The 27,830-nt window shown below is 33.7% G+C and overlaps 1 protein-coding gene across 1 annotated transcript; it reads right to left on the reverse strand.

Annotated features, from left to right (window-relative positions):
- Window positions 1–456: 456 nt before the first annotated feature.
- Window positions 457–26,145, reverse strand: LOC142629243 (uncharacterized). The gene is made up of 4 exons (XM_075803200.1): window positions 25,405–26,145; window positions 16,817–17,145; window positions 15,639–16,232; window positions 457–1,092 (listed from the first exon to the last, which is right to left on the reverse strand). The coding sequence occupies exons 1-4, from the start codon at window positions 25,928–25,930 to the stop codon at window positions 457–459; spliced, it is 2,085 nt and encodes a 694-aa protein (XP_075659315.1). The 5' UTR covers window positions 25,931–26,145.
- Window positions 26,146–27,830: the final 1,685 nt, after the last annotated feature.

Consider the following 27,830-nt stretch of genomic DNA (forward strand, 5'->3'; position numbering starts at 1 on the left):
TATTAAAAATAATATTTTTTATCTTTCTAAATTATGCATACAACTTAATCTATAAATTTCTTCAACACTTCCATTCAATTTATATATTTTCTTTATCCATTATAATAAATACTACTATTGTACATTTTTATTTTTTTTTGAGAAGATACTATTGTATGATAGTATATATTACTAACAGTATTATTAGTAAATGGAATAATAATAAATTAGAAATGCATAATGACTAAATAATTAAAACATAAAAAACCAATAATTAAAATCAATTTCATAAGGTGAGAATGGATCATTAAACTAATAGTACATGTACATTAATTTCCATGCATCACAATAATAATAATTTGAGAGTTTTTCAGAAGTCAAAGGTAAAATCTTCTTTAACACTAGATTTCCTCCTACATAATATCACGCAGAAATGGTGCTTATCACGCTTATTAGCCACTAAAAAATAGAAAATTTTTAGATATTCTTGAAGTACAAAAAAATGGTGCTATTTCTTATCATATCCATGATGGATCTTATGATGAGGAAGGGCTCTATTATTTCTTTTTTGAAGATGAGGAAGGGCTCTATTATTTCTTTGAAGGTGGGCTCTATTATTTCTATTACAGAATTATCTAAGAAATATGAACCACATGATAAAACGATGAGTAATAATAAGATACCGATGACAATATAGGCGATGGCAAACCCTGACGAGTGGTCCAATACTGCGTATGTGCCGGTAACGTATGCAACCATCGTAAGCGGCGAGTAAAGTGTGGAAGTCCACCTCCACGTTTGTTGATAAAACTGAGCCAAAAACAACACGCCGGGACATATCTCCATAAAAATATGAATAAACACAGATGTAGTAGACAAGGCTTGCACTAGGGCATTAGCTATAGCGAATGCTTTGAAAGCGTTCGATCTTGTCAAAATCGCAGTGCCCTGATCATGGCCCTTGTCTGTAACGTAACCCCCAGGCATGGTTAAACCAGCTGCGAAGGTTACTGTTGCTGTTAGTATGGACACCGTCAAATGAGACTCTTTTGTTTTCCTATAAAAGTCCTCATTCGAACGCACAGTGGGACTTTTGCTTCCTGTACAAGATTTCTGCCATAAACCGCAAGTGAATTTCAAAATTAAAGGCTGATTTTATTTTATTTTTTTGAGGCTGAGTAATTAAAGGAACAAAATTTAACGTGGTTGGACTTCAGTAACCTTTCTTCATTTTTATTTATTCATTTATTATTATCAATATTTTTAGAAACATATTTAAAAATAAGGCAAGACTTAGGTACAATACTTTGGTGCTGTTTCTTAGGTTCCTCTTTCAAGATTCTATCATGTGGATTTCTCTCATGGGTTGAAAATATATTTTTTAATTAAGTAGCCACATGACTGAATATTAAGAGAGGAACTTAAGGAACAGAATCTAAGGTACTGTACCTAAGTTTTACCTATAAAAATATATAAGAAAGTTTTCAATGACCACATTTTTACTTATAGACAAAGTTTGGCTACAAGCTTGGTTGTAGCCAATGAATTAATTACTAAAAAAAAAAAAAAAAAGTAATATTAGAGATACAAACTTTTTTACAAACTGCTGACGTGGTGAGTAGTTATTGATAAGTGAAAAAGTGATGTAAATAGTGGGCTTAAATGAAAACTAATAAGAAGTTGGACATATCAATAGTTTGTAAAAGTGTTATAAAATAGTTTGTGACTGTAGTACTACTCAAAAAAATAACATGGCTACATATTTTGAAAGAGATTAAATTGTATAAGGATGTAATATAAAACCTAAGTTTTACACTTTTCAGTCCCAACATGTCACATCATCATATCACATATTAAAGAATGGACATAGCTATACTCAATAAATTCTAATACTCATATAAAAATCCAACCCAACCAAAAGTTTATTAATATGTTATTAGGTGTGATAGGATGTATTGAATTTTAAGTAAAAAACTTATATGACAATCTTTTATTAGATTATATAAAAAATGAGTTTTACACTCCATCCTTATGAAATTTGGACTCCATTCTAATAGTTGAAAGTCACAGTTTTTTATGTTCTTAACACGCATGTCAAATTTTATGTTAATCAAGTATATATAATTTATTATTTGATCCATAAACTTGTTTTTATACATACTTTTAGATTACAGAAACTTAAAATTTAAACATCTGATTGATGACCTAGAGTTATTGATCTTTGATTTTCTGAAAATTTTGTAAGCATAAAGGATATAAAAAAAATGTTATCAAATTGTTGATTTGTCAAAATTCATATATAATAAAAAGATAATAAATAAAGTTGTAGCAATTAACTACTATTAAGTTTGTAACCAAACTTTGTCCTTTTATATATATATATATATATTACTTAATATAAGTTTTTTCTTTCTTTAAGTTTTTTTCTAATTATGAATTAATTAATAATTATGATACTTGTCTTCTAAAAAAAATGGTAGTTAAGAATGAACATTTATTATGATTGTAGCTATATAGGAAATTATATATTGTATTATCGAGCACTTATTAGAATTTCTTTTATATGAAAATGTAGATATTACTATTCAAAGAAAATATGATTTACTAAGATTCTAAAGGAGGGTTTAAATATTGAATAAAATTTAAATTCAATTAAGATGTAATATCATCACAATGACAAGTAAATATTTGAAGTTTCAAAACTTATGTGGCACAATATTATAAGGTCAATTAAAAGTCGAACATCTTCAGTTATATATATACACACACACACTAGCCGCTAACATGTATGATGCACAAGAAAACTATTAAAAGTGAGATCTAAAAGAAATTATTTGCAAAATTATGGTATTAGAATATATTAAAATTCATGTAATATAAGTACCCTCTAATATAAATACTTGTACATGCAAGTTAGATTTATATGTTTATGTGAGAGAATAGATAAAATATCTAATAGTACATTTAAATGAAAAAATCTAGGAAAGAGAAAAATGAAAGGTTTAACACCTTAATGTTGAGGAAAAAAAAAACATAACATAAACAGTAAAGAAGACATGGGAAATACATGGAAAACCCTTTGGAAGGGATGAAAAATCACAGATAAGCAAAGAGGAAAATATCTCTTACTCTTTTGAACTTTGTATTATGTGAAAATGAAAGTCTTTCTTGTATAGTGATGGTATTCTTCTTGAAAGGGAAGCCTTTTTTCTACTTCACTTTCCTACACAAACTTTTTGCCCTTTTCTCTAGTATTCTTTTTTGGTTCTTCCCCCAATGGTCCAACAACATGTTCCACTTATAGTACGAGGAATGTTGCCAGGTACACATAGACAGGTGTCAACCATGATTCCTCCATTTGAATCCTAATACAGCTATTGTACCATGTAACGGCTGGAGGAGAAAGAGTGAGCATGCCAAAGTTAGGGTAGTGGCACGGAGGGTGACTCTGCCACTACATAGGGAGCAATCCTTGGACAAGGAAAGGGACATCAGGGGTGCTAGGAGTGATACACGTGTCCTCAATAGTGGTCTAGCACAAGCTCAGCCAATAAGGGGTGTTCATAGCCTCTAATCATAAGGGGTCACTATCTCCCTTTTGTACAAGTGTTGGGTGTCCATGTTAGGTGCAAATCTCACTCTTTCCCAAGATAGTCACACCATTGGCACGAGCCAAAGATCCCTCTCTTCAACCAACATTTCCTCTCCTTTGCTCATAGCCACTTCATGTGTAAGGCTTGGATCTAGCCATGCTAGCACTCTTATGTGTTATGGCTGGAGTTATGTACATTAGCCCCCTAACTGTCAATGGTGTTGATGGCCAAAGTGTTTGACAGCTACATTGTATCAGACTTCAATGATTGAGCAATCATGCCTCCTGACGTTCAAAACTGGACATGTGGCCTCCACAGGCGTTTCTAGCCATTTTGGTGTTGCTTCGTATCCAGTGCTTGGCAAACAAACATCACTTTTCATAAATGTTGTGTCTTTTCACTTAACTCCGGATGGTGATTAAAAGGGAAAAGATCTTCCTTTATTCTTCATTCATTTTGCATCCATATCTTTTTCTTCTTCTTCTCAGAGAAAACCCTCATCATCAACCAAAATGGCCAACTTCTTATCTGCAAGTTCTAACTCTCCCAAGAATAGTTTAGACTCCTCCAGCAGTGACCGAGCATTAACAATGCACCACCAGCCACTCCAAACCTCATTCCCCCTTCTTTTCCCCTCTACTTTCCCATCTTTCCCCTTCCCCATCAAGTTTTCATTCCCCAAGAAGTTCAACCATGGGAAGGTAGTGAAGAAGAAAAGGAAGAGGACTCAAAAGAACTTTGGTTGAAGTTCGAAGAAGATGCTGAGGATGCGGTCTATGACGCCTTCATGGGGAATGTTCCAAGGCATAAAAGAAGGATGAGGAGAAGGATGAAGAGGAGGAGGTCTTGGCTCTAGAATATCCCCAAGAAGACTGATTCGGGGAGATAATTGGATGCCTACAAGCTTCGCTCCCCTTAAGCTCCTCACCTTCAAACCCCCAGTCATTTTCTTTTCTTTCCTTTTCTTTTTGTAAACATGTCATATTATTGGCCTTAGGTTGTAGGTTATTTTATTTTGTTGTTGTGGTTGTTTTTTTTTTTAGTTAATGTATAGAAAAGGGGTGATAGGCCATAAGGGCCAAACCAAGTATAAATCCTCCTTTTTGTTTTTTTGAACACACACACACACACACACACACACACACACATAAACAATGTTAAAAAATTGCTGTGTAATTTTATGTTTTTCCCACTTTTTACTATACTTATGTACAAAGGAACAACATATAAACATGTCAGTTAATTAAAATACAAAGAAAAAGTATAAAATTAAACTTTTTGATGAGGGATTACGCCTTTTCATTATATCTGCGAATGTGGTTTTTCCTTTTGCTTTTGCTAACTAACTTTGTTAGAGATTCTAGCTCTTCCCCCTGCTGACACGTGTCAACTATTTTAAAAAAAGATGCTTCACTTTTGAATGGCTCTTTTAGAGGGAAAGGAGTAATTGCCCAAAGTATAAATGGAAAGAAACTACTCCCTTTTCCTCATTTCTTGAATTTTCTCCTTATCTTCTTCTTTCCCGAACCCAGATCTCAAAACTTTTGTAAACACAAAACTCATGGGTGTCAAACGTAGTCTGCGATCTAGTTCTGTAAAGGCCACAGAACCTTCAACCCTAAAAGCCAATAGGCCATTGTTAGAGGGAGAAGAGAATCCTCCAATAGAGGAGAAATGGATAATTCCCCCTTCTTTGAAGACTTCCTGTTCGACAAAAGTTTTGATTAGGAGTCTATTTCTTGCTCTACAGATCCTCTCTACACAACATGTGGAGAGCCTGATGATCTTTTGACTACGGATGTGGAGAGCCTGGTGTTTTTTGGCTTGGGTATCAGCAAGGATAGTGAAAGCCTCTTTTCTTTCTTGTACCGATGGAATTCTACTACCCACATCTTTATATGGTGTCAGGAAGTCTCTCCCTCCCTTGAGAATGTCTATGAGATGTTGAGACTCCCCCTATTTGGTGATGAAGAGGTGACCAACATTTCCTTGTCTCCTAATGAGGCCAAAGCTGTAAAGTTCCTTGAAGATGCAGTGTAGAAAACTTTGAAGAAACTAGTTCTGAAGGCAACAACGAAAGGGAAAGCCCCCAACGAGGAAGTGCTAAAGGACACTAGTGTTGGTGGTGACAGAGGTTCCAGGGCCAACTTTTGGGGGTGGATTAGATACATTTAGAGGGAATATGCAGATGGCATGGATGAAGAAGCTAGCTCGGACTCTTTAAAGGAGGTCACAAACTTTGTAATAGGAGAAGGTAATTTCTAGCCCTTATGAACTTAAGACTTTTATTGCTTTCTTGTCATCCCGCCATTTATTCCAAGGATATCATCATGAAAAGATTCTAAGTAGACATTTCCCTTTAGCTATCAAGTTGGCCAAAGGGCACACTTTCGCCATTGCCCTTTATTTCTTAAGAACTCTGTATTCACATTTAGATTGTTTCACCCTTGACCTACAATGTTCTTGGGGTAAATTCCAAGTAGAAACATGGCTATGGGAACACTTTAGGAGCTATGTTCCTGTCCCCAAAGTTTTAAGTTCCTTTAAGACCAGCCTACCATCACCCTAAGGATTACCATGATCATGGGGTTGGAATAAGGTTGTGGTATCTTCTGATAGCTTCCTTCGCAAAATGTTGGATGAACCCACTAATTGGACAACTAGACCTTATTCCCCCCTTGAGGGTGGACTTCCACCTTTGTTTTATTCTTTGAAAATGAAAATTGTTTCTCATTACAGAGATGCTCCTTGGTTTAAGGAGGAGCTCTCTTTTGTTGCTTGTGCCTCTACTTTCCATCTCCAGGCACGTTTTCAGGATGACTTTGAAACCCAAGCCTACAACCCTTAGAGATTTGCCCACCAATTTGGTTTTGACCAAGGCGTACCGGGGCATTTCTCCACTCCAACCCCACCTGCTAGAGTGGCGTTATTAGCTTTCAAGAGGGGGAATCTTATTAAGGTGTTAGTGCCTGGTTCTGAAATTCCTCTTGCCTCCCCATCCAAAGTTGGATTACCTTCACCCAAGTTTTGAAGCATGGTGGTTTGGTGTTAGGAGTGTGTTAGGAGTTTTGGAGAAAGTGGGTCTCAACGTATGGACATTCCACTTATATTCTAAGGTGATTTGACTTTGAAACTTTTTGCCAAATCCAAAACTTTAGCCATCAAAAGGAAATGGAAGAACATCAAGGTTCCTACTATGATGAAACCAAGAGTATGTACGTTTCGTCCTTATCTTGTTTCTTTTGTAATGTTTTTCTTGATCAATGGCATATGTGACTCTTTTCTTTTTTCTCTCTTTTGACTTTTGACAGGTTAAAGAAGCTGTTCTTCAGACTTCAGCCAAAGTGAAAGCCACTTCTTTGGCACAAGATACCTTTGTACAGGAAGTGGTTTCTAAGGAGGAAACAAAATCTAATGTCAAAAGGGGGGATTCTAATTGGGTGTACACTGACAATCCCCAAGAGAAATAAGATTTTGTAGAAGTCACTTCCACAGACCGAGAAAGTGAAACTACCGAGGCAGACTCACTGTTCTCATTGCTTTCTCTTTGAAAGCAGTTTGTTTCAAACTGCTTTTAAAGTATCCTAAGATGAAGGGGGATACTGACAAGTGGACACTGCCTCTTAAGAGCTTTATGTTGGAGTGAATTGGGTTTGTCGTGTCCTAACTACAGTCCAAAGGTAAAGAGCATAATTTGACTCTTTCTTTTGATGAATTCCTTTCTACGTTAGGTGATGTTGAGAGCATGGGTTTCAATGTCGGGTGTCTGAAGAGTCGTGTCATCGCATTGAGGGACCTAAAGAAGGCAGGGCCCTCTGTTCATGCTTCTTTAACCTTGCTTCAACAATTAAGAGTTAAAAGAATCTCTTGTATCAACAAAGCGAAGGAAAAAAAGTCGACCGCAGAGGTGGACAATACTTTAATCACCCAACTCCAGGAATCCAAAGCCAAGCTTCCAGAAAATTTGTCATCTAAACAGGAAGCTAGTTTTTCCCTTTAGACTCAGCTAGAAGGTGTTGCAGTTGAACAACGTTCTTTAGACAAGGAAATTGAAAAGTTCGAAGGTGAGCTGGGTGCTCTAAGCCATCTAGATTTTTCTATTGAAAATATTAGTACTCTTATAGATATTATTTAATTTCCAAGTTTGTAATATTTTATGGTCATAGGAGACCCAATTATTGTAAACTATATTATGTCTTTATTCAGTTAGGATATTGAACTTTGCATACATATCATGAATAGTAAAATATGAAATAACATAATGGAAAGGGTCTTATTTATAGTAGTATAAATATTGTGGAATAGAAAGAATTAGGTTAAAAAATTAAGCATAGTACTTCTTAAGGTGAACTCCGATAATGGGGCTATACGCCTTTGTACTTGTCTGATCTTTCAGCCAATAATGTCCAGTCTGGTGTGCTTCTTCCAAAATGTGAGGTCCTCCCCACTTTGACGAAAACTTGTGCTTGACAGCTCCAGCCATACCTCGTACATGAGGGGCTGTTTTCCAAACAAGTTCTCCCACTTGAAACTTTCTTTCTTTAACTTGGCCTTCATGCCTTGCCTTCATACTTGTCTGGTAAAGGCGGTTATGAGAGGCAACATTGTCACATTTTTCTTCAACAATCTCCAAGATGTCTTCTCTGGGTACCCTTGATATCTCCGCTAGCTTCACTACTAGCCTTACTAAGTCTATTGGGATGACAACCTCAGTGTCATAGACGAAGGAAAAGTGTGAGGCACTTGTAGCTTGTGACTTGGTTGTTCTATGAGCCCACAAAACTATAGGAATTTCCTCTCTCCATCCTTTTCCATTCTCCTTAGTCATCTTTCCTAATATCTTTAGCAATCTTTTGTTAGAGGCCTTAGCCTGACCATTTCCTTTAGGATAATAAGGTGTCAATGTCATGTAAGTTATGGAGTACCGTTCTGTTAAACAACGCACATCTTTGATCAAGATTGGTGTGCCATTATCATAAATGAATCTGTTTGGTATCCCCCAAAACGACATATTATATTTTCCCTCAGAAAATTAGCCACTAAGCTACCTGTTGCTTTCTTCATGACCACAGCTTCCACCCACTTAGTAAATAGTTGAATGGCTACCAATATCCAAATGCATCATTTAGAAGGAGGATTTATGGGACCTATGAAGTCCAGCCCCCAGCTGTAGAAAGGATATGGAGCCATAGTTGGGTGGAGGCTCTAGTGGCTGGTATGTATCTCATCTCCTTGCATTTGACATTTTTGACACTTTTTGGCGAAATCTTGGGCATCTCTCTACATGGTAGGCCAGTAGTATCCCTAGCGCAAAGCCATTTGCCATAGTTTTCTTCCACTAGGGTGTCTTGCTGGCTCCCTCTCATGTAAATCTGAGAGAACACCCTTTACCTCCTTACTGGAAATGCATTCCATCCACTTCCCTTGGAAGCTTTGAAGCTTCTCTTAAGCAACTTCCCATCTACCACCTTGAATCTTGTTACATATCTCTTCAACCTTTTGTTTTTCAATCGATCAGCAAGTAGTATACCTTCTTAAAGGTATCTCATGTACGGATTTTGCCAATCTTCTTCTCATACTTCACCATTAGGGTATAATGGAACGAGTCTTGTAGTCTCTCTTCTCCTCCTTAGTGTCACTGGCCATCTCTAGCCAAAAGACCCCTAGCCTCTGCAATCTTCTATATAGGCCGACATTGAGGTTTACTCCATAAACATCATGGTGTAACCTATGCAGCCATGTCAATCATTCTTACCTTGAGACACACTTCATCAACAACCCTTTTGCTCCTCTTAAAAACAAGTCCCCATTGATCTAGAGGAAGTCTTTCATATTTGATGGTAAGCTTGATCCAATGTCCCTTCCCTGGATCATTTCCTTTAACAAGGGTTCTTGCCAATCTTTAGGGAGGCATAACCCACTTTTGATCACGCTAGGCTGTTTCTCAACCCAAAGTGTCATTTTTTCTTTCTTCAATATAGATTTGGTGGCTAGGGTGGCCAGCGAATCAACCAACTTGTTCTCATTCCGGTAAATCACTTTGCATTCTATGGAGGTGAAGTGTTTCATGAGTTCTTGTGTTGTGGCCCTTAGTTGGCCAAGCTAGGATTCTTCACCTAATAGGTTCCCTCAATTTTCTTAAGGACTAACTCAGAATCCCCAAATACCTTTAATCTTCTTATGCCAAGTCTCTTGGCAGCCTTCAATCCCACTACTAGGGCTTCATATTCTAATTTATTGTTCAAACAGGGGAAACGTAACTTGTACGCAAACGTGTATTCTTCCCTTGGGGACTTCAATACCACTCTTATCCCCCTCTTAGAATGTAGGTGAGCTATCGAAGTGCATGGACCATTTTTGCTCTTCTGTCACCAAAAATTCCTATTGGGGAAGTGAGTAATCACTTGTCCCTAGGAAGTTGGCTAGCAGGTCGGCTACCTCCTGTCCTCTGATGGCAGATGGCTTTATGCACTCGATATCATGGCACTACGTCAGGAAGGCCCATTGAGCCATTCTCTCCAATAGTTGACGGCGGGTCAAGAGATATTTCACAGGATTACTTTTGGTTACCAACTGAATGCGATGCCCTAGAAAGCAGTGATTGAATTTTGACATAGCAAAAGCTAAAGATAAACATACCTTTTCAGTCGTTGAGTATCTTAGCTCTGGTCCCTTCATGAGCCTGCCAATGTAGTATATTGGTTCCTCCACGCCCTTTTTTTCTTGAGTTAATAATGTTCCTAACGATTGCTCCGTGTTTGCTATGTATAACAAAAGAGACTTACCAAGTGATGGAGCCACCATAGTATAAGGATTTTCCAGAATTGCTTGTATCTTCTTAAATGCTCTCTCACATTGATCACACCATACAAATGTTACTACCTTTTTGGTTTGCTTAACCAATGGTTTTAAGATCTCAACCAAACTTGGAACAAACCTTCTCAAGGAGGACACTTTTCCCACAAAGATCCTTAACTCTTTCAAAGTTATTGGTGGGGTGAGTGAAGCTATTGCCTTAGCTTTAGTGGAATCCAGGTCAATCTCTCTGTGATGGAAAAGGAAACCCAAAAACTTCCATGAGGACACCCTAAAGGCGCACTTCGAATGGTTCATCCTCAGGTTGTACTCCCTACACCTCTCAAAAACTTGTCTCAAATGCAATAGGTGTTCAAACAGGCTTTTTGCCTTCACTACCAAGTCATCAACATAATCTTCCACCTATTTGTGCAGCATGTCCTCAAAGATCAAGGTCATAGTCCCCTTTTGGCCTATTCATCCTTGCATCTGCACGTTTTTCGTTCTTAATGACCAAATCACCCTTGGCCATTCTCTCATGAAAGATGTTACTCAGAGCATAGCAATCCATGGTATGGTGGTCACTCCTCCTATGATACCTGCAGTAAAGCGTACCTCACTTTTCCTCCTCAGTGCTTGCATTTTGGTGAAACCACCATACCATCCTTCACCTAGGCTTTTAGGATACTATACAGCTCTTTTGTTGAGATAGAAAAAGGAGGAGGAATACAACACATTTCCCTCTTTTTGCCTTTGGCAGCCTTTTTTGGCTCTTTCACCACAGTTACCTCCACTTTTTTGCTCTCTCGCTTCCAGGGTCGTTTGGGAGTACTCGCGGTCTGTGAAGTCAAGCCCTTGGAAGGCTTCCTCACTAACATACTTGTTGTCCTGGATGCTTCTACCAACCTTGTGAAACTTGAGATCTGTAGGTTTTCTAAGTAAGGACAGTACTCATATAGCATGCTAGCAATGCAAATATCTACTAGCCTCTCTTCCTCTACAAGGTCCTAACATATTAAAGAGAGGTCTCTGAACCTATGGGTGTAGTCCAGTAGCCCCTTATATACCTTCTGTTTCTCCTTCTGTAGATTTGATAGAGTAAGCTTTTCATCCAAAGCGAATAATTTCTTCATGAACTGGGTGACCATGTCGTTCCAGCTCAAGACTGACCCTAGTGAAAGGTTGGTGTACTAGGTAAAGTCTTGGCCTTCCAAGGATTTGGAAAACTCCCTGAGCCTCAACTCATGGTTGTGAGAGTGGGCTGTCAATGCGTCTACGTACCTTCTGATATGTTCTTTAGCATTCCCTGCCAAGCCATCATACTTAGGAAAGATGGGAGGGGTATAGTTGACAGGGTATGATCTCCTAGCCATTTCCTTAGGATAAGAAGGCCTGGTGTTGATGTGAGCCGAGCTTTTTGCTTTTCTAGCCTCAAGTAAAATGGTATTAACATCCTCCCTAGTCAGGTAGGGATATGCTTGAGATCTTTCAGGTTGTGGGGGTGCCCTTAAGTTCAAACGCAGATCTTGGTTCTGAGGTGGAACAAGATTCGACCTTTTGGTGTCTCCCTGAGGTCTAAGGGGTAGACATACTTTGGTGCAAATACTGAAACTCTGCCCACATGGTAGCTTGAGAACATTGGAGGTCTTCAATGGCTGCCACAATACCTAAGTTATCAGGCTGTCCAACATCGTAAGATGATTTCGTGCTTTCGGTGTGCATTGATACATGGTCCATGCTTGGCTCCTTCAACTGGTTTTCACTCGAACCAGCTTGAGCACCTACGTTTTTCTTCCTTGGAGGCATTGAACTAAGGATAAAGACAACTAACTATAAGAGTATGAAGAGGATAAACAGAATATAGCTAAAAAGAGAAATAACCAGATATGCTCCCTAGTAGAGTCGCCAAAAATGTACGTGCAAGTTAGATCTATAAGCTTATGTGAGAGAATAATTAAGATATCTAACTATACATTTAAATGAAAAAGTTTAGGAAAGATAAAAATGAAAGCTTTAACACCTTAACGTCAAGAGAAAAAGAAAGCATAACACGGAAAGTAAAGAAGACAAGGGAAATAGGTGGAAAACCCTTTAGAAGGGATGAAAAACCACGGGTGAGAAAAGGGGAGAATATACCTTACTCTTTTGAACTCTCTATTATGTGAAAAGGAAAGTCTTTCTTGTACAGTGATGGTGTTCTTCTTGAAAGGGAAGCCTTTTCTCTACCTCACTTTCCTACACAAATTTCCTACCCTTTTCTCTAGTATTCTTTTTTGGTTCTTCCCCTAATGGCCTAACAACATGTTTCTCTTATAGTACGAGAAATGTTGCTAGGTACACAAAGATTGATGTCAAACCATGATTCCTCCATTTGAATCATAATATAGCTATTGTACTATGTAATGGTTGAAGGAGAGAGAGTGAGCATGCCAAAGTTAGGGCAGTGGCACAGAGGGTGACTTTGTCACTACGTGGGGAGCAATCCTTGGACAAGGAAAGGGACATTAGGGGCATTAGGAGTGATACAAATTTCCTCAACAGTGGTCCAGTACAAGCTCAATCAATAAGGGGTGTTTCATAACCTCTGACCGGAGGGGGTCACTATCTCCTTTTTGTACAAGTGTTAGGTGTCTATGTTAGGTGTAAATCTCACTCTTCCCCAAGATAGTCACATCGTTGGTACAGGCCAAAGATCTCTTTCTTCAGCCAACGTTTCCTCTCCTTTGCTCACAACTGCTCCACATGTAAGGCTTGGATCTAGCCACGTCAGCACTCTTATGTGCTCTGGCTGGTGTTATGTACACTACTTAATAAACAATTTTTTCTGCATATTTTTTAACAATATTAATCATGTAAATTTTTAGTTAAGTTCATATATTACCTTGTAGAGAGGTGCATAATTGGTGCCTATCAAACTTCATAGGATCTATACATTGTTATATATTTCTTTATACATTGTTATATATTCTGCTTAAACACAATCGATATCATTAGGAAATTGTCTAAAAATCAAACTGAATTAACCATTGTTTTTTGGAGAGAGAGAACCTCTCATATTAATGAATTGACAGTAAAATAATATCAAATTCTTGGTCAATCACATTGTCCATCAATCAATTAATTATAACTTGTTTCATGGCCATATTTAACAAAAAGAAAGGAATTACTAATAACAAATTTCATAATTTAAATCAAAATTCAAATCTAAATATATAAATAGTACTTAAAAAAAAATCAGAACCAATTACTTTTCACAAACTTCAACAACAAATTTTTTTATCAAAAAAAAAAAATCAACAACAAATCTTACAAACCTCAAAACCTCACCGTTAATGAACATATTCTAAGATAAAAATTGATAAATAAAAGTGTAGAGATTTTTATTATTTTTTTTATAATTCAATAGTTACAACGGGGGTATTTTAACATAAAAAGCAAACCAAAGCCGTCCTCATGAAAAAGTCAATCTTTTATAAGAATACATAAAAGCACAATCCCAAAAAATTTGTTTGGTTTGATTTATTTATTTATTTATTGAAGAAAAATTGCATTAAGTTTTATTGGGTTTGAATTTGAAACAATGAAAAGGAACCATAGACAATCACAGGCACAAAATAAAATAAAATCTTTACAAAAAAAAAATAAAAAACCAATCATATATCTACTCAACAAAAATTACCACACTTTCTATTTTATTAACAATTAGAATAAAAATAATCACAAGTAGTATTAAACTTAGGCAAGAGTTTTAATACACAACTAATTATGTTTATATTTTCTAATAATTCAGTCAATTATATATATTTTTATGATTAAAAAATTGTGTTTATATTTAAATGCATCCATGTATATTCAAGGGTACATGCTAGTTAATTAAAAATCTAAAGTCACTGCCCACAGACCTACTTATTGACAAGAAATTCACTCCCTTGGACGTCTTCTAATTATCATTCACATTTCAAAATTGTAAACTTCAATTTAAGGTATCATTAACCTTTTACCGTAAGTTTGAGAAAGAGTGGAATAGAGACTAGGGATTCAAAATGTACATTTTGAATCCCCACTAGGTCTAACCCTAGTCTCTATAGCCTCTATATATACCACCTTGATGCTTATAGTTCTTTAAACACAAACTTGATCATATACTAAAAATGTAGTTATCGAGCCAAATCATGTAACTCTCATGTTCGTTCTCTCTCCATTTCTTGTTTCCATTTTCTATAAAATTTTGTTTACAATATTCTTTTCCCATTAATTTCGACAGTACAATTGTCTCCTAAAATACATTGTAGATTTTTAGCAAAATATTATGATAGACTTTAAATTTAGACTCAAACCTTACCTTAGGGGCACTTAGTATGAGATAATATTTTAGGAATCTTAAGAATGTTGAAAGATTCTCTCACATTCTTAGATTTGGTTGCAAATCACATAAGGGAATCAAATGTTTGTGGGTATTTTGATTCGCACTTAATCCCATTTTTATAGGAATGTGAATTTCCTTTAAAAAATGATGGGTACTCCCATTCCAATATCTAGAGGAAATCCAAATTCTAGCACTTGAAAAAAGTTACATTTTTTTATTTATTTTTATAAACATGCAATTATATACATTCTTCCCTACCGTGTAACAAATAAAAATAAACCTAAAAAGAGCTAGATGTCTTTATCTTTTCACCCTCCAATTAGTCTTTTTTTTTTTTTTTTTTAGGATCTCTTTTATCTGGGTTTAAGTTAGATGCTAAAAGAAATTAAATTATTTTTATTAACAAGAAATGATGTCCTGATTGCCATGTAGAACACATATTTTAATAATTATTTTCATATTATACACATAATACATGTTCAAAAATATTAGACTAAAGTTTTAGTGAATTTATCATGATTTATAATTTATATTTTGTTTCTCATTATTTATTTGAAAAAAAAAGTTAAGAAAAAAATACCAATGTAAAGATGCTTTGAAAAAAAAAATATATATATATATATATATATATAATTCCTATAAAATTCATAGAAATAAATCAAATATAAAAATCTCATATGCTCTAGAATCTTATTAAATTTCTAATTAAAACAAACATACAAATATTATATTCCCAGGCATCGAAGAAGTTGTAGGGATCACATTCTTCACGGCATTTCTCAATGACGGAACTAATATAAATTCCTCCAAGCCAAACCCTATTCATCCACTTTTGCCTACCTTATTTATTTATTTATAGCAAATAAGTAATAAACACATAAGCCAAACATACTTTAACAACTAACCTTAGTCGTCGTTGTCTCAGCAACAGATTGCGGTATGCAGAGTATCACTATTAGTAGTTCGAGCATAAAAAGAATGGAGATGAAAACTCCAATGACAAGGGTGGCAGTGGAAAGGGCGGAGGACTGTCTTAAGACTCCGTATGTGGCCGTAATGAAGCTTACCCCCATGGCGAACATGGCAACAGTGGTGCAAACAAGCTGACTCTTGAATAGTCCACTGATCGCTCCATCAGGCCACAGCGGGGCAAAAAGGTGGGCAAAAACCGAAAGGCTGGAGAACATCAGGGCTATTGTATTGCTCATAAGAAATGCCTTGAAAGCTGAACTTCTTCCGAGAATTGCTTGGCCCTGTTCCGAGCCCTTTTCGCTGATGTAACCACCGGGCATGGTGAAACCAGCCGCGAAAGATACTGTTGCTATGAGTGTGGCCACAAGCAAATGCGGATCTTTTCCATTCCGGAATTGGTCGATGATGTCGTCTTTGGGTTTGGTCTCTTCAGGTTTGGTGATGATATCATTATCGTCTTTCGGTTTTGTAATTTGCACAATATTAGGTCTACAGCCAACCTCTTTCAAGCGTCTTACCATCCTCTCCTAAAATACATTGTGGACTTTAAGCAGAATATTATAATAGAATTTATATTTAGACTCAAATCTTATTTTAGTGATATTCATGTTACTTTTACTTTATCATATTTTCAAGAAAAATTAAAAATTAAAAATTAAAAATGTTAACCGAAAGGTCTGAAACACACAGCAACAATTTAAAATTAAAATAAAAATTGGAGGCTCCCGGATTCCTAAATTTTTCAGAGGATTTCGATCCTTAAAAACATTAAAAGGTCTCAATAGCCAGGATAAATTGATTTTCCCCTTTATGTTTTTCGAGGAACTAATATTTTTCTTCTCTAAACTATGAAGTCATTTAGAAATTTCCCCCCTAAATAAGCATTTGTTTCATTTATACACAAATTTGAAAGAATTGGGTCTAATTGCAATTACAAAATTACCCCCGTTGGTTGTAATGGAACCTCAACTTCGTTTAATTTAACCTTTATATATAATATATTGATACATTTCTTTCAAATTAGAATGTCTATCGAAAAAAAACAATAGTTTATGGTGAAATTTTTTTTTTTTTGTTAAAGTTAAGTGTCCTCTAAGTTAGACGAGCTCACCTTCACCATGGCATCCAAGTTATCGGCTAAAGTGATGACGTCTAGAGCATTCTGACCTCCATTATCGATTAGTTCACAACAATCTGGACAACTGGAGAGGAGCTCTTCTATGACGCCTATATGGCCTTGGCTAGCTGCAAAATGAAGAGCTGTCTTGTTTTCCTTTTTATCGGCAATGTAGGCAGTACAGTTGTCAAACTCTAACAATAGTTTCACCAACGATTTTTGACCAGAAAGCGCAGCATAGTGAAGAGGAATCCACCCTTGTTGGTCTGGTATTTTGGTTGTAGTCCGTGCAGCATCGTGTGAAAGTATTGTACTGATCATCTCTAGAACAAAGTAATTATGCATTATTGTTTGAAAATGAAAACATGCATGAAATTAAAGACATACTTCCGGGAATAATTATATAAATATCTTGAAGAGGAAATCCAAATTTAGAGAGAATTCTTCCACCCCAAGGTCTACCGCTTAAAATTTTTTGAGAAAATTACATATTTGAACCCTATTCTATACACTATATGTCAATTTAGTCCCTAATGTTTCAAATGTATCAGTTTAATCCCTAAGCTTTTGCTATTGTGTCAAAATAGTCCCTGTTGTTAGATAATGGATGAAAAATACTGACGTGGCTAACAGTGATATTAAAATATTATTATTTTTGCCAATTGAGCTGCCACATCAACAGCCACGTGTCCTTAATTTATATAAATAAATAAATAAAAAAGAAATCAAAGGTTTGAATAATAGCATCTGTCTAATTGGTATCACTTGTGAATCCTGCGCCATGAATATCAATGGTTGTAAGTTGTAACAACCTTGCTTGTTTGACGAAGATTGGGGTCCTGCTCCATGAATCTGGACAGTTGGCTTAGACAATCAAGTAGTTGCTTCATGTGTTTGTGATAAAGGATTTGGAGGTGGATATGACAAATTTTTACAAATTACAATCAGGGTAACTGTTTAGAGCTGCAGTTGAAGAGAAAAAACCAGCCAGAAGATCACACAATGGGTGTAATGGCAGACTATTCTCTCCCAATACAAACTAAAGATTGGATCTTTTCTTTTCTGTTTTTAGAAAAAGTTTGTATCTTTTTATTTCCACTGCAGATTTGGGTTAGAACTTAGAACCTTCATATGACGTAGATCCATATTCTATTTTTGTGATTTTGGTTTTTTTTTGGGGCTACATTACTGTTAGTGCTCTCACTATGGTTTTATTATTAAGAATAGGACATTGTTTTATTAAGAATAGGGAGCAGAGGAAGGCAAGGGGTGGGAGAGGATGAAGGTGCATCGGCCAAAGAGATTGGGAGGGAGAGGTTTTAGATTTGGGGGAAAAAAGCCAGTCTTTTGTTTTTGTTTTTAAATAAATAAATGAGGACACATGGTTGTTGATGTGTTTGTTTTTTAATCTAATGTGGCAGTATAGTTGGCAACTAATGTAGCAAGAAAAATAATTTTTTATTGTTCCATTTGACACATCAACTTTTTTCATCCAAAAGATAACGACAATGACTAAATTAACACGACACTGAAAAGGTTAGGGACTAAAATGACCAAATTAAAAGGTTAAGGACCAAATTGAAATATGATGTAAATGATAAGGACCAACTTTATAATTTACTAAAAAAAATTTCATGGTTTTCATGGACAAGAATATTTGGTTTCCTTTAATTTTTTATTTTTTATTTTTATACAAGATTGTGAAGCTCATATACTTAGTAGTAATTTTTATTATTCACTAATTAACTAAAGAGTCTGAATTTGGTAAGGATAAGGAATAAATTAAACCTATATTTTAGGTCATTCAATAAGAGATTGTCACATCAATATTTTACTTAAAATTCAATGCATCCTACCACACTTAATAATATCTTAATAAACTCTCAATTTGGTTGGATTTATATATGAGTAAGAATTAATTGGGTATAATTGTGCTTATTCTTATATATGTGATAAGAAGATGTGATATGTTGAGATTGCAGGGATAAAAAATGGGTTTTACACCACATCCTTACCGAATTTATTCTCTTAACTAAATACTATAAATATAAAATATATTAATTAATAATTAAATAAAACTTATGTGAGCCATATTAAGTCTCCTAATCGAAACTAAGTTTACATTCTCCCAATTGTCTCATATGATACTCAATTTACTTCATAGGTGATAGTTACTTTATATGGCCATCATACTACTGCTCATGCCATGTAATTGCGAAATACCCCTATTAAAATAAAAAATTTAATACATAAATTATTACAATAGTACCCTTATTATGGTGGGAAGTATGGTTTTAAAAAACCGATATAGTCAAAAAACCGAAATAGGGAGTAGTTCTCGGTTATATAGTCAGATCGGAGTCAGACTGATGATGTCATAAATAAATAATAAATAATTATTAAATTATAAAAATAAATAAATAACTTTATAACTAATCATTTTAACTAAAAAAATTTAAATAATAGTAAAATATTAAACATTAACTTTCCAACTTTTGGACACCACTTAACAAAATTCAAATATATATATATATATATATATATATATATATATATATATATATATATATATATGGGTTTGATTCAAGTTATACCTAGTGTAACTCTAAGCAATGTTACACCACTCAATATCTTTTAATTGAATTTGAATTTTAACAAATCCACCATTAGATTACATTTTCTTTGTATATTCTCCGTACTTACAAATTTTCATGGTGATCAAAAATTAATAGTCATGTCATCAATTAATTGTTTAAATTCAAATTTTTGTAGTTTAAAATAATGCATAAAATATGAGGTTATGGATCGGATAGTAAAAAACATCTAATTGACATAAAAATTGGCAAGAATGTTAAAAAAATATAAAACGTGTAATTCAACGGTGGGATTTTCAAAATATGAATTCTATAACAAGTTATTAGATGGTGTAACATTACTTAGTATTACACTAGGTGTAACTTCAACCCAACTCAACCCAACCCTATATATATAGAAGTAGCCACTACAAAGTATTTTAGTTATTTTCTAAATTTCCAAATAACAAAAAGTAAGAGCCTGTTTGATACGTGTATTTAAACAACAGTTTTCAGTTTTGTTCCATGCATTACAGTGCATGATACTCCCAAAGTTTATGAGCCATTAGTTTTTCATGAATGCACTATTTATTAGTCATTCATCTCCTCCTTTAACTTTCACTAGTCGCAGACCCACATGTTGGGTCCGTTTGGATAGAACTTATTGCTGAAAACTGAAAACTGAAAATACTGTAGCAAAATAATTTTTAAATGTGTAAAAAATTACTGTTTACTCTTTTTTTACTGTTCATATGCTTTAGTGCACTGTTCATGTCCCATGAACAGTGCACTAAGCGCTGGTCTTAAAAAAAAAAAAAAAAAAGGTGGAAAGCTGGACGCAGACGCAACGTGCTATCCAAACCCTCTCGTTATGCGTAATAAATTTTTTTTATGGTGATCTCTTTTTATTTATTTATTTATTTTTAATTATAATAATTATAATTATTATTACTATTATTATTATTATTTTGCAATTTAGACTAAGGTTTAAAAGAAGAAAAGAAAAAAGAAAAAAAAGGGTATATACGAGGTTTTTATTAATTTTAAAAAATAATGAAAAATCAATCGATTATATTACTCCATAAATCACACATTACATACACTACATGTAATATCCTAAAAAACTTATAAATTATATCACAAATCCATCATTCAACTACATAATCAATAAAATAAAATAAAAACTACAACATGAATTACCTTCTAAAGTATTACTTGAAATTTTCCCAATTACTGGGTGAGCTTAAATTCAAATAAATAAAATTATTTATTAAGAAACAGTTCTTTTCATAAAATGTCCTCATTAAACGTTACAATGTTTAAAAGGAAAACCAATAATTACTAAGTCATCTTAATTATCATTTTTAATAAAATTTATTATTAAAAAATAATACATTTTTTCTCAGGAAGGTTACTTAGTAAAAAAAAAAATTAATAAAAGTTATTGATGACATTTTTTGTATCATTAAAAAGTATATAAAATTTGGAAATTGTTCTTTTAGTTTTAAACAAACTTTCTCAACCCAATTTTTTCTACCCTACAATCCAAAAGGTAGCTTGTGATGATTGTAACTCTTTTTATTTGCCAGTTCATATTGTTTCTATAAATTTTTCTGATGTAAAATATTTTAAAACAAGAAGATTATATGATTGACTAATTTGTTAACAACATTATCATTATTCACATAGCATTGTAACAATAATTAACATTATATGAATTTTTGCATAATCATATGTAGGGGATTACAATTTGACCTCTTACAACTACTCTAAAAATAAACCCGCGTGGTGTGATGTCGAATGTCATAAAAGATTTAAGTGTGTCTTACACATCACCAATTAGTTTTGAGATGGAGTGACATAGCTCACGGTCCAACAAATGGTATTAGAGGCAAGGTTATGAGTTCAAGTTAGGAGAGTGTCATTGTGAGGGAGAGATTGTTGGGGGACCATAATTTGACTCCCTAAAATTTCTCAAAAAACAAGCTCGCGTGATGCGATGTCGTATGCCATAAAAGATTTGAGCGTGTCTTTTCATCACCAATTGGTTTTAAAGTGAAATGGCATAGCTCACGATCCAACGTTATATAATCTTGTTATTTTTAATCATAGTTTTCTCCTTAAGATAAATTGATTATATTTTCTAATTAAATTTTATTTTACCCAGTTTTTTTATTAATTCATTGTAGAATTTTTTTTTTTTTTTAATATGCTCTAGTTGAGCCACATCAATGACAATGTCATTATCTTTTTCTTTCTAGTTTTTCCTATAATATTTTTTAACAAATACTTATCTTAGGTGAATAAAAATATCTATTATTTAACAATCTAAATATCATATTTCTCTTATTTTTAACTATTGTAATTATTAATTTCTCAATTTATTGTTACAATTTCTCCAACCTTACTTCCTTTGGCCTTTTCATCTCCTCACTACTATCTAAATTGGCCTCTCCCCATGCATAAAGTGTTTGGGTGCTTATGGGAGAAAAGGCTTTTAGCTGTGGGATTAGCTGTATATTGTAATTATCTCATAAAAAAAAATTATATCTACTACTGTTTACCTTAGTTTATATGAGGTATAATATATAATTTATTCTTTAAAATTTATTGAAGATAATTTGTTATCCTTCAAAAATTGAACTATTTCTAAAAGTATTTTCCATCTCTTTATCTCTATAAATATATCATTCTATCATTTTGGATTTTTTTATTATTAAGAAACTTGGGTGTGTTTGATAGATATCATTATTATTTTTAAATAGTCTATATTCTTCAAACTTATTTTTAGTGTGTTATGTTTTTTTTTGTACAACTAAATTTTTTTAATTTTCCAATTAATGATTTTAATTTCTCATTCTCTTAAAGAGATTATCATGATAATCAAACCTCGTCACAAACTTATAATTGATATTACTCAAAGAATTGATAAATACAATCTACATTCATGTATATTACTCAAATAATTGATAGACACATTCAAACACATAGCCATGTGGATTTTATGCGCACATGTGTGTGTGTGTGTGTGTGTGTGTGTGTGTGTTTCTCAAAAAAAAAATGTAGATTTTATTTTAATAAAAACTTAAATTCTCACTTCTAAAATATCTAAGAATTAACTCAAATCAAAACTATAAGAGGGAGTGAGAGTAAATATGGTGGGGAACTCAAAAAACACACTACCAAAATGTATCAAACCAAACTAAAGATACAAAAAGTTCATAGATCCAAAATAGAGTTGCAAGAAAGAATAAAAGAGAGAGAGAGAAAGAGAGTAATCAATTTTTTTTTTTTTTTTTTTGGAGAGAATTTGAGAAAAATAGTAGATTTATATAAAAGAAGATGAGTAAAAGAATACTCAAAAGAAAATGTACTGTTGCGACCAACAAATTATCCAAGTCATGCTATCTATGTAATAGGATAACATTATATTATTATATACTATATAATGTCATAGGACAATATCTATAAATCAAAGAAAAGAAAAGAAAAAAAACATAACAAATTAAAATACTACCAAATCGCATTAACCTAAAGTAGTGTTCATCACAAAGATTCATTAACCTAAATTAGAGATGTAATCAAGAATTAAAAATCCACCGAAAGAAAGAGGATATATATATATATATATATAGAGAGAGAGAGAGAGAGAGAGAGAGAGAGAGAGAGAGAGAGAGAGAGAGTATTCAGATTTTTTTGTGGACAAAATATGGATTGAATGAAAAATAGAATAGCAAAATTTATAGTTAAATAAAATGAAAGAAGAGTGTCAAAATAAAAGAAGATGAAAGAAAGGGGGAATTGTAATGTTAAGATATTGAGTAGCAGTTAGATAAAAAAGTAAAAATGATGGGGAAATGTTGGAGAAAGTGTATTTATAAGGTGATAAATTAACAAAAAGAAATTTAATAAAAAAAGAGAGAGAAAATATTGGAAATAAGTAGATGATATGGCTATTGACGTGGCTCAAATGGAATGTAATAACAATAAATGCTACGCTTCAGCGTTAAGATATAATATAAATATCTCCATGGATAAATAAATTGTATAAATAGATTATAGATCTTATGTTTACAATAACAAACATCTTGTATTTTTTTTTTTTCTTAAAGAATAACCAAATATGTGTCTAAGATATAGAGCAACTAGAGAGATAAAATAACATCAAATGGTTTAGCAAGTCCTCATGTCTAAAAGACTTATATATTTATTTTCTGGCAATTTTACTCTTTAGTCATACGATCAACAAACTTTAGCCCAGTAGTTTTAACTCCATGGACATTTTATGTTTATTAAATTCTCTCTAAAATTGTGGGACTTTATGTCAATATTCGTATTTCGGCTTTGACTACCATTATTCTTATTCTTAAAGAAGAAAATACAGTCAAGTCAGCATAGAAATCTTTATAAAGGCATCACTATTCACTACAGAATTGATAATCTTCTCGCGTTTTAACTTCAATCCATATAGGAGGCCTCAAGACAAGTAGCAAACCCAAATCATAAGTTGCAAGTTCATTATTATCTACCTATAGGACTAGGGAAATTTATTTAGTCCTATTTATCTTAAGGTATATATATATATATAGAAAGTTATGGAACCTATTATTCTCCCTCCTCGCACATTGTGTGAGATCCAATGTAAAACCCATAGTAAAGTCCACACTAAGAAGGGAAACTCCTCTCATAAAAGTTAATAATTTCATGGGTTATTCAAAGGTTAGATTAATATCTAAAGTTGATTTTTATTTTTTATTTATATTCTCCTTCGGACCTTTCTTTAAGGAGTTTTCAGTCACACACACAAAAAAAAAAAAAAAAAAGTACTGGGAACCACATCAAATGTCCTTTCACATCACTATCTAATTAGTGAGACTTACTATTATTTAAAATGAAATATCATTTTAAATAATAATAAGTAATAAGTTTCACTAATTAGATTTATGGTAGATTTATAGTAGGCCGGCAAAAGCATGGTAACTCAATTGACATCTCTTATATTTTCAATAGAAGTATCTAGAATTCAAATACTCAGATCCATACTAAATTATTGAAAATTATAAAAATAAATAAATAAATGATAAGACTCAACATTCATGCGAAAAAATATTGAATAAATTTGGGGGGTTTTTTTTTTTTTTTTTTGTCTCCTATAATGTGAACATGGAAGCACATCATGGGATGAGTACTAAAGAAGACAAAAGGATCAACCAACAAAATGAGATAAATGCTCTGATTAAAAAAAAAAAAAAAAAATTGATATACATGGGCAGAGGGCAATAGTACATCACTTGTTAACGGATATTTTCTGCAACCTATCTTACAAAATTGTATAATGCGAAGATACTAATAAGGTGAGGTTTGGTTTCGGATGAAAAGCAGACGCGTTTTGCGTCTGCCTTTCCTCCTCCTTTTTTTTTTTTTTTTTTGCTGACTTTTCTATCACACCAGTAGGTCTCCTTACTATTCACGAAACCCACAAACTTCATTTTTCAACAATTTTTTCATTAAAAATAGATTCATGGTACTTTTCACACATTTTAAAAGAAAAAAAGAGAGCATTGCCTTGTTTTTTGACTTTTTTGTCACACTAGTAAGTCCCGTATACTATTCACGAGGACTACAAATCTCACTTTTTAACAACATTTTTATTAAAGATGGTACTTTTCATGCATTTTAAAAGAAAAAAAGAGAGCATTGCCTTGTTTTTTTGACTTTTTTGTCACACTAGTAAGTCCCATATACTATTCACGTGGACTACAAATCTCACTTTTCAATAACATTTTTATTAAAGATAGATCTATGATCGCATTTTAAAAGAAAGAAGGAGAGCATTGCAGTGTTTTTTTGACTTTTTTGTCACACCCGTAGGACCCGGAGACCCGCAAACCTCGCTTTTCAACAATTTTTTGATTAAAAATAAATCAACGATACTAATTATGCATTAAAAATAAAATAAAAAATTTTTAAAAAAAAAAATTTAAAAAGCAAAAAGATGGACAGGCTTACCTTCGTCCTTGTAAATTACAGCTATGTGTAGATCTGATAAACCGATGGGGTTGTCATATGCTGGTGAAATTCCATCCTTATTCTCAAGCACCGATAGGGAAGTGTTGCCGGCATAATTTGTGGAATAGGAAATACGAGGGTCTTCTTTGATCAATGACTGTACGACATCGATGTGATTGTTTCGTATGGCCTCATGGATAGCTGTGTCCATCTGTGTATTCATCATCGGCAGCATTTGATGGCCTTTCACAGCTTGGATAAGGTAATTGACCACAGCAACATGGCCGTGCCTCACCGCAAGATGTAGTGGAGTTTCTTTGTTGACATTTATCTGCAGCAGCAGTGGCCAACACATTCCAAGGATCCCTTCAACGAATTCGATTGATTTCTCTGATTCAGATGGGGCTATAATGTACACATGGAGGACGGTATTCTGATTTCGGGTAATCTGGAGTTGGAGGTCTGCGCGGTTCTTGAAAGGAATAATGTCGCCTATTACTGCAGCCTTGTACAAAACTGGATCCATGGATGGACTGTTCTCTGTTTGGTTGCTAACTAGAGTCGTGGGTTTAGGAATTAGAATTTTTGGATTATGGAGAGAGAGATTGAAATTGGTTTTGGGTTTATTGAGAGAGAGAGAGAGGTGTTTATATCAATTAGCCATAAACCTCTAGAGCTGCTTTGGAGTTAAATGGAGAAAGAGAGAGGATGAAGAACAGAAGAACAGCTTTGGTGGAAGATTGATAATAAGAGAAGGAAAAGGAGTAGATATTAAATTAAATCCTTAATACCCCCACTTAATAAAGCCACCTTCACAAATTCTAGACTAAAAGAAAATCTCCAAAATTGTGTCTGGCCCTTCACGTGGGTTTTCTTTGAAAATCGTTTTTTCTTTCCCATTTTGCCCTCAGTTACTTTTGTTTGGATAAGAGCAACCACATCAGCTCGTTCAAATTTTCTGTCTATTTTGGAGGTTAAAGAGGCCGATGGGTCTAGCCTGGCTTAACTTGACCCCATGGATATCTATGTAAGGAAATATCTTATATCTCACGATCAAACCTAATCAAAGGGATCCCGCAAAGTACATGTATTAATGAGGATCTTCCCTACAAGAAAAGATCTTCTCCACACCAAGAAACGAAGGTCAACTATAAAAACCCCAAAGCCCTCACAAATCAAGGTACGCGTAATTTTCACAACTCTGGCACTCTAGAGTTATAGAAATTCTCTCTAACTTAACATTCGGAGGGCATTTAGCCAGTACCACACTGGTAATCTTTGCAAGGTCTTCTTTATTTCTATTTCGTAAGTTCTATCTAAAGCACCTGAGGACTGTACAGCTAACTGTTCATCATAACTTAACATTCAACTTTTAAAAAAAAAAAAAAAAATTCTGACAACTTTTACTAACCCATATAGTAAATAATTGGCCAGTTCTGTAGCATACAAATCCAATATAGCTTACATATTTTCTTGAAATTATACGTAGTATATAGGATAAAAACTCATAAGAATCTTGATAATCTGTCAAGTTCCTGATCAAGAAGTTTATTATATTATAGCAATAATCAGTGCTCTAGGACTGAGACCATGTCAATGTGTGATACAGCTTTGATAACTTATCTATCTATAATTCGCACTTTGGTGATCTTTGGATTTTCAATGGGTTTGAACTTTGAAGAAAAGGTGCAGTTTATGGAAAGAAAAGTTGTCATCTGATAATAGTATGATACTACCAAAATAATCTAGCATCTTTTTTTTTTTTTTTTTTTGGGAGAATACTAAGTATTTTAACACAAACACACAAGGGGAGAGAGGAGAAGGTTTTAAAGAAACTAACAGTGGTGTATATTCAAAAGGGTCTAACTCTTGGATATACAACATAGGCTTTAAACCTCTATAACTCACACTCATTTTCCAATGTGGGATTAACCTACTATTTTTTCTTTTGAGAATACTAAGTATTTTAACACACACACAAAATGGGAGAAGGGAGAAGGTTTTAAAGAAACTAACAGTGGTGAATATCCAAAAGAAAATAATCTAGCATCTAGTTACCTTGACTTACCTTAAAATTCATATAGTTATGATTTATAACTTATAACGTAATCAGTAAATATTTTGTTATAAAAAAGTAAATATTTTCAATAAATATTCTTATCTATGAGTAGTTAAAGTTAAAAAAGAAATTCAAAATCTTTATCCATCAGTCATTATTAATTATTACTAAAATGTAATTTTTTGAGATGATACTAAAATTTATTCTGAACCCATAACATTGTAATATCCTCCTTTTTTTTTTTAGCGAAACTACAATATTGGTCCCTCAAGTTTATCATGTGTGCGCAATTGATCCTTCAAGTTTGAAAGGAGCACAATTGGTCCCTCTAGTTTTAAATTGAGTTGTATTAGTCATTTTACTAACT

This window comes from Castanea sativa, chromosome 3, assembly GCF_040712315.1.
Source record: "Castanea sativa cultivar Marrone di Chiusa Pesio chromosome 3, ASM4071231v1".
Taxonomy (NCBI): Eukaryota; Viridiplantae; Streptophyta; class Magnoliopsida; order Fagales; family Fagaceae; genus Castanea; species Castanea sativa.